Raw genomic sequence first — 9372 nt, 5'->3', positions numbered from 1 at the left:
TTGTTATTATTATTATTTTTGGTATTATTATTATTATTATTATTATTATTATTATTATTATTATTATTATTATTATTATTATTATTATTATGAAAATTGTAAATGTTTTTTTTTTGTTTTTTGTCCGGTGATAAAAAAAATGAATGGAATCCGTTACAATATATATATATATACATTAATGTCTGATAAAAGTGTGATAATATTACGTGTGATAAATTTGAGTAAGTAATAAATGTTAACATGTTAATTAATTTTTTTAAATGCGTGCGTACGTGCGTGTGAACGTGCGTGAGTGCGTGCGTACTTGAGTACACGTAAGAAGCAAAGGGTGATAATTTTTTTTTTTTTTTTTTTTTATTAAAATAATATTTAAAAATAAAACAGCCAGAAACAAAATCAAATTGATTTTGTTTTTTTTTTTTCTATCGTTGTTAATTGTATTATTTTTATTATTATTATTATTACTATTATTATTATTATTATTATTATTATTATTATCATTATCATTATTATCATTATTATTAAATTTACGATGTATTTAAATTTTTTTATTGGAATAATTAATAATTTTTAATATTATTATTATTATTTTTTTTTTTTTTTAAATTTATTTTCTAATTGATAAATATCTTTCTCTCTCTCTCTCTCTCAATGGAAAATGTTGTTGTTATAAATTAAGGGGTTATGGAAAATGGTGACGATTGTTTGACGATTGTTATTTTCAGGTTGTACAGGTACGAAAGACGTTTCCCTTTGTTTCGATTATCAATTCAGCAAACAAAGATCGGGTCGTCAAAATTCACTACCGAGAATATTTTACCACGGATTCGATTTCGTTTGTCAAAGGGTAAAAAGGAATTCTTATAAATATTGGAGATGTAGCAGGTACACGATAACCGGATGTAAGGGACGCGCCATATTGGAATATAACGGGGGTTTAAGACTTAACGAAGGTCACAATCACAATCCTTTATCACATTCCGAAATGTTAAAAATGTATTTCATGCCGAGAAACGAAACCGTACAAATCGTTAAATATTTACTTAATAAATAAATATTATTATTATTATTATTATTTATACCTCTTCTAGAAAATTCTTATTTGATGTGTGACGTAATCGTTGACGTCACATCGCGCGCGCAAAAAAATTTTCTTTTCTCTTTTGTTTTTATAAAATGTTTGTTAATTTTATTTATTTATTTATAAATTTTATCGTGGAAGTAGACAAAATTTTTGTTGTAATTAATATAATTTAAAAAATAATTTTTAATAAATATATATATTAATAATAATAATTATAAAAAAAAAAAAATAAATTAGTTATGATTATGTGGAAACGTTGTGAAAAGAGTGAGAGAAAAAAAAGGAAACGGAAATGAAAATTTATTTATACAAATTATTATTATTATTATTATTTATCGATTGAGTTTTATTGTTAAATTATTTTTTTCTTTTTTTTTTTTTTTTTTAGGATATTTCGATTACGAATTTGTTAAATATCGTAAAGGACCGTTAAAACTTCTTCATCAGGGATACGAATACGTGAGTCCGATTCAAACGGTTCAAAAAAAGTCACAGCCTTTGAGATTGTGGAGATGTTGCAGGTACATGTATTATCAACAGGTTTGCGGTGCTAGTGCCGTTTTGGAAGCCGGAGGAAAATTGAGCCTTTTAGGTGTTCACAATCACCTTCCCGCCAAATTACTACACGACGGTTACGAATATTTATTCGAAGAAATGGATAAAAATAATCAGAGGAAGTTGTACAGGTGTCACAGATACCTGAGCCCCGAAAGTTCATGCATGGCAAAAGCCGTTGTCACCGATAAGGGAGATTTAAATTTAATCGGGTCTCATAATCATTTACCTGATAAGTAATTAATTTTTCATTTAAAAAAAAAAAAACATGAAATTTATATTATTATTTATATAAACCGGAAATAGAACGTTGAACGTTCCGGAAACCGTATTTAAATACGATATCATTCACATAAAATAACACATTATGTCTGACAATGCATCGTAATTTCAAATATTAACGGTTTTTCTCGTTGTAAGTCATAGAGTAAAAACCAACAACAACAACAACGATTTGTAATTATTTATTTACTCTATGCTCTCCTTTAGTATTATTATTGTAATTTAACTTACGAATTGTTATTAATGACGTGGATAATTTTTAACACATTGTTTTTGAAAATAACGGTCAAAGAAGCAATTCGTTCGATCCGCCATATTTAAATTATTTATCTTGAGGTTGAAACAACGGAAAAGTAATGACAAAACGTTGTTGTTGTTGTTGTTGTTGCGTTTGTTTTATAAACAAATATTAAATTATTTATAACAATTATTAGTTTAGCAATATTTTCAGTATAAAATAAAAATTTTAAATTAATTATTATTAAAATGAAATATCATCAAATGAATTTTTTTTTTTTTTTAAATCAATCAATCCTTTGTAAAAATTTTATTTTTAATTATTTATATTATTAATAATATTAATAATAATTGTAATTATTGTATTATTATTTTAGATAAGTATGTTATTATGCAAACGTGTTCAGGTTCGTTTTTATTATTTCACATGGGATTCGAATATAGACTTCATTCACGTGACAGAGCTGGAAGACAAAGATTTTGGAGATGTAAATATTATAGGAGTAAACAAAATGCTAAATGTAAGACAAGCCTTTGTTTTTCAACGGAAGGAGTCATGAAAATTTACGGCATACACAATCATCCAAAAGAACATCCAATAAATATAAAATCTAGAAGTGACGTCATCAATAATTTACAAAATAATTGAATTGATTTTTTTTTTTTTCCAAAATGGAAACAGGTAATTGTTGTTATTTGTTAAAAATTCATTTTTTTTTTTTTTTATTAGATGTTGATTTTATTAACGTATATAAATTTTAAATTGATTTATATGTACAAAATGTACAAAATCCTGAGTTATATTTGCTTAGGTGTTGGGTATTTATTTGTTAATTAATATTTTTATAAATTTTTTTTTTTTATTTATTATTTTTTAATAAATATTAAGTATTATTTTTACATTAGTTATTAAATTAGTAATTCAGAAATTTTGTACGCGAAATTACACGAAGTAAACTTATATCGTTGAGTAGAAAAAAAAAAAAAAAAAAAAAAATTTTTTTTTTTAATTTCCATTAAAAACAAATGCAAGTTAATTTTTAAAAACTTTAATTCTTAACGACAAGTGTTGCCAACTTTTGTTAATTGCACTGCCATCTATAAATACACTGTGCTGCCATCTGCACTTATCGAATGCGGCGCCAAATGTGATATATAATGCTGTCATCTGTATTAATATAAGTGGCGCCAATTCTAATACATCGTGCTGCCACCTATGTTAAAGAAAAACGCTGCGCTCTATCGGATGATTTTATCATTAGTAATTATTCCGTTGCGCATCATGTTTCACAACAGTTTCATGATGGCCGACGTGTTTATTGAGTTTTAGAAAGAATTGTGTTCGGGAATTGTATATTATTTGAATAAATAATCTTATAGTGTTTGTTTATAAAAAATTTTATTGGAATATTTTTATACATTTAAAATAATAAGGTATTTATTTAAAATTTTTAACTTTTCATTTATTTTCTTATAATGAATTAAATTGGTTTGCAATGACTGACAATGCCGACTTCTGCTTGTCTATTTTAAATGTTAAAAAAAAAAATTTTTTTTTAAATTTAAACATTTGATTTATTTATTTATAAAAAGAAAAAAACTTTTAAAAACGATTTTTTATTAAATTAAAATAAATATTTATCGAATTAATAATTTAATTGATAAATTATCAATGTTTTAAATTTAAAAAAAAAATTTTTTTTTTTTAATGTGTTTTAAATTTAACAAACAGAAAAAACAAAATTTAACAAATCGTTTCACGAATCAAAATGAAACAAAAAAACCAAATCAAATCAAAAATTTATTTTTAGATCACATCAACTTTTTATAAAAAAATATTCATTTGTTAATTGCAAACTATATAATTCATGTTTGAACATTGGGTTTTTCCCATGAAAATTTTTTTCTTTTTTTTTTCAAAAAAAAATTTCAAATCCTTGAAAAATGTTTTTAATTTTTTTGTTTATTCGATATTCAATTTTTTTTTTTGTTTTATGATTCACAATTTTTAAAATAAACAATCGAATACAAATCAAAATTTTTTTTTTTTTTAATCGAAATTTTTAAACATTTCCCTTATCAAAAAAATTATTATTAATTACATATATATATAAAATTTTATAATTTAAACTTTAATCGAAAACAAACATAAACATACATTTAATGCCTTAATTAAACACAACAACAACAACAACAACAACAACAGTGACAACAAAATAGAAAACAATTTAATAAATTATTATTTTGTAAAAAAAAAAAAAAAAAAAAAAAAATAATTTTTCAATCGCAAAACATGAACTTTGATTCATCATTTCAAACAAAATTAAATTATTTATCTACCGACTGTCAATTTGTTGTTGTTGTTGTTGTTGTTTGTTGTTTCCTTTTTACTCACATTTTTTTCAATCATATTTTTTATTTACAGTCCACTGTGGTAATTTAAAAACAAAAAAATTATAAGTTGGTAACGAATAAGTCATTTTTGTGTGAAATTTATCATAATGAAATCATTCATTTTATAATTTTTGTTAATCTTGTCGATTTCAAAAACATTTTTTATTTATTCTCTCTCTCTCTCTCTCTCTCTTTTTCTCTCTGTCTATCATCATTTTATTAAAAATTCAAAATAATTAATTATTTTATTTATTTTATCAAATGTTTAATCGATGAAGTGAATAATCATGATTTAATAACAACAAATCACAAACGTTTTAATTTTAATTTTATTTTATGTCTGTGTGTGTTACATAACATAAATAATTTAATTTCATCATCATCATCATCATCATCATCATCATCATCATCATCATCATCATCATCATCATCATCATCATCATCACGTCGTTTGTTTGTTTGTTAATTTTAAAAAACGGAAGTACTAAAATAAAATTCAAAAATTAAAATAATTATTGACATTTAAAAAAAAAAAAAAAATGATTTATTCGTTTGTGTGTGACACACAGAAAGAAAATATTAATTTTTATTATCATTATTATTATCATTATTATTATTATCATCATCATCATCATATTGAAAAACAAGTAAAAACAAACAAACAGGAAAAAAAAACAAATTTTGAAAAAAAAAAAAAAATAATAATCAAAGTCGAATATTGAATTTAATTAAGAAATTAATATATAAAAGGTAACAGAAAACATGTTGTAACGGTTTCCAAGGTTGATTTGAACTTTTGAAAAAAAAAAAAAAAAATTGAAATCATTCAAGGATTTTATCATTATTATTATCATTATTATTATTATTACTATTATTATTATTATTTGTATTTCGTTACAGACTCGATTTTTTTTTCGTTTTCTTATTCTTATTTAAATGTTTTCATTAAATTAAAAAAAAAAAAATTAAAAGAAACTCGTTCGAAATTAATTTTTTTTTTATAGGCGTTTAAATGTCATCGTTAATTGTTAATTACGAAATTGATGATGATGATGGTGATGGTGATGGTGGTGGTAGTGGTGGTGGTGGTAATGGTGGTGATGGGGGTGGTGGTGGTGGTTTGGGTGATAAGGCAGGTCAAATGTTTTATGCGATTGATAATATTAGGTACGCACGTTTGGAAAAAGATTCTTTTGTTTGTCTTATGTTCGTTTGTTGGATCGTTTGTTGTCGTGTACAAACAAACAGTACGAAAGAATAATTCGAAGAATGTTTTTGCGTGTGTGTGTGCGTGTGCGTGTGTTATTTTGGTTTCGTTACTGTCGGTGAGTGAGAAAAAAACATTTTTGGCGAGGGGGAGTCGATGATGATTTTTTATTTAAAAAAATTTTTAATTTTACATAATGGAAAGAAAGAGAGAGGGGGAGGGAGAGTGGGGGGAAGAGAAACTTGGTTTCGTTTGTCGTGCCACACGTGAAGAATTTTTTTTTTTTTTTTTTTTTTTAGTTTTTTGTCGGTTAAACGATGATTAATTCGAGGATTTAATGGCGGAAAACCTCCGCTTTTATTTAAATAACTTGTTACGGTTAAACTGAACACCTACTCGTCGACGACGCGTTCGCATTTCAAATCTTTTTACGAAAGAAACAACAAACAACAAACATAAATCAAGCAATTTAAATCTGCAAAATTTTATCATTATTATCATCAACATCATTATTATTATTATTTAACAAGTTTTTTTTTTCAGTCGAGTCGGTTTAAAAAAATTTTTCATTATCCTTTTTTGCATTTGTGAACATGTTTCCATACGCCTCCGCCATCATTGTTTTTCTTTTTTTTTTTTTTTTTATAAAAAATTTCTAGAATTTTCTTTATCTTTTTTTTTGTGTTTTGCTAGAAATGAGGGGGGGGGGTCCCCATTTTAGTAAAAGAAAACAAATCGTGAAAGGTCTTCCATGTGTTATAGGTCGTGATAACTGTTTTTTTTTTTTTTTTTTTTTCCTGAATATTTTCGGGATTCGAACGGGAACGGGAGTTTATATTTTTTAAAATTAAAAAAAAAACGGGAATCCCCAGATGTTTTTTTCTATTTTTTTTCATTTCGCGAACGGGAAATCCGCGAACGGCGAACGTTTTCTCGTAAATCATTTTTTTTTTTTTTTTTTGGAAGGAACGAAGGAGGGAAAAAAAATAATAATTTCCGGATTTTTTTTTTATTTTTGCGAAAAGAAATTTTCCCGAAGCGAAAGATGGATAAAGAGAGAGAGAGAGAGAGAGAGAGGAACGGGGGGAAATTTTTTCTTTTCCAAAATTAAACCCCCCCCCCAAAAAAAAACGCGTATACGAATTGTGATCATCCTACCGCAAAATTAATCGTGTATTTTTTTTTTTTTAAAGTTTTTCACTTTTTTTTTTTTAATCGTTATCATTATTATCATTATCATATTACTTTATTCTTTAGGGAAACTCTATTTTTGAATAACTAGGAAATGCATAAATTCCTTTTCCTTTCCCCCCATCCGCCTCCCCATCTTTCCAATCTTAAATTATTCTTTATAAATTATTCATTCGAGAGTGAAAAAGTAATTTTTGCAACGCGTTTTTTTTTTGCGTTGTTGTTTGTTGTTTGTTGTTAACGAGCCATTCAATATTTAATTTTTTTTTTTTTTTCTCATCAAATTTTGAAATTTTTCAAACGGATTATTTGACCCATAAAAGAGAGAGAGAGAGAGAGAGAGAGAAAGGAAGAACCAGAAGAAGAAGAAGAAAAAAAAAAAATTTGTTTTTTTTTTTTTTTTATTATTGGGTTGCGTATTGAATTTTCCCAAAAACCGGAAACAGTCGTTCGATGTATTATTATTATTATTATTATTATTATTATTGGACTCGATGAATCGAAAGAAAATTTTTTCGATTTCGTAAGAATAGAATCCTTAACGTATCGTGATGACCCTTTTTCTCTCTCTCTCTCTCTCTCTCTCTCGTCGTGATGGTATTTTTGCAATTGGAAAAAAAAAATGGAGGAAGTGTCAAAAATTTCAATTTTCGTAGGAAAAAAAAAAAAAAGAAAACAAAACGGAAGTGAATTTCGTTCGATAATATCGTATCGATACTTCGATAAATGTTTTCTCACTCGTTCGAGAAATTGTGATGAAAAACGCACAGCCCTCTCGAAATATAGAAAAAAATGAAAAATCCGTCGTTTAATTTTATCCATTTAATTGTTAGGAAAATGGGGAAAACAATAATAATAATAATAATAATCAAGATGAAAACAATTTCGTACGAGTTAAGCCACGTTTAATGAAAGATTTTTTGTGCGTGTGACTTAATTTAAATTTTTCTTGTACTCCCTCCCCTCCCCTTCCCGCCCCCACCCCGGTGATAAATCGTGTGACGTTTACCTATTATGGAATTTTAAAAGCAAGGACAGGAGGGGAAAATGATCGTTATCGTGGATTTAGAGAAAAGTTTTTTTTTCGGAACGCTCGAAGTGGTTAAATTTGTTGCGGGGAGAGAGATGAGGGAGGGGGAGGGGAACGGGAACGGGAAGGTTAAAGGTCATGAAAATATAGACAATCGAAGAAGAAAAAAAAAATTCCCCGGTAGGGATTATAATAAAGCGCGATACGAATTCGTCTCGTTTCTTTTTTTTTTTTGTTACAGCAAAGAAAACAAGAGAAATAATTTTCTTTTTTTTTTTCAGGTTAGCCAACAGAAAATTTGTATTTTATTTTATTTTATTTCGATTGAATGATGAGGGTTAAGTTAAAAAAAAAGGAAAAAATTTGGGAACGAAAATAAAAACTTCCGGTATATTTAATTAATTACACGTTTTTTTTTGTTTTACGTTCCGGTTTTCAATTTTTCCAGGGAGAAAATTTTGGAATTGAAAATTTCAAACGACGGATTAAACATGGAACGTTTCGTTCGGTTATTTTTTTTATATAGCGAACGGATCGGAGAACGGATTGCATTTCTATTGTTTTTTTTTTTTTCTCTTTTTTGTTGTTTCTTATTTATTTATTTATTTTTTTTTTTTACTGCTTTAGTCATTCGATGATTGATTGATTATCGATTTTGTTTTTGTTTTCCTCGAATTTTCATTTTGTTCGAATGATGGTCCCCTTCTATGAAAATTATTTCGAAAATGGCGAACGTGAAAAAATCACGAAGGGATTTTTTTTTTTTTTTTTTGTCGAAAACAATGAATAAATAATAATAATAAAACGAGTTTTAATATACGAGAAAATAAAATAAAACGGATGTGAATTTATCATCATCATCATCAGTATTATTATTATTATTATTATTTTTAACGTTAAACGAAATAAAATTGAAATCGGACATGTTGAATTTTAATGGTAATATATATATACGTATGGACTTTGAACGTTGAATAGATAACAATTTTATTTTAATGGATGGACGTTCGAATTTGAAGATTTTATTGCCTCGTGAGAGTTTTTCACAAACCGAACGTGAACGTGTAACGTTTGATTCTATTACGGTGATGAAATTTAAAACGTTCGCACGCGTTCGTCACACCGAATTGAAGATTTTTTACTTTTTAACTCCGCGTTCGAAACGCGGTTCGAAAGGAAAAAAAAATTTGTTTAGAAAAATGAATGGAAAAATATCGATTTTTGTTCGGAAAGGATAAACGTTCCCTCGGGATTTCTTCGTTTCGACGACAAATAATTAAAAAGAAAAAAAAAAAATCAATCGATCGGTTTTCTTTCATCGAGATCCACGCCACCCACATTGTCAACTCGGTAGTAGTCCCCCCCAATCCATTCGATTGAAACTTAATTAAA

General features: G+C 26.3%; 1 protein-coding gene across 1 annotated transcript; it reads left to right on the top strand.

Moving 5' to 3' along the window:
* Positions 1–178: 178 nt before the first annotated feature.
* Positions 179–2807, top strand: Phum_PHUM149610 (uncharacterized protein; the record flags this gene model as incomplete). Its single annotated transcript, XM_002424709.1, has 4 exons — positions 179–221; positions 726–1030; positions 1532–1851; positions 2603–2807. 4 exons carry the CDS (start codon positions 179–181, stop codon positions 2805–2807), a joined length of 873 nt encoding a protein of 290 aa, XP_002424754.1.
* Positions 2808–9372: the final 6565 nt, after the last annotated feature.

The sequence above is a fragment of the Pediculus humanus genome, genomic scaffold (genome assembly GCF_000006295.1).
Source record: "Pediculus humanus corporis 1103172107490 genomic scaffold, whole genome shotgun sequence".
NCBI lineage: Eukaryota > Metazoa > Arthropoda > Insecta > Psocodea > Pediculidae > Pediculus > Pediculus humanus.
This window is presented reverse-complemented; position numbering and strand designations above follow the sequence as displayed.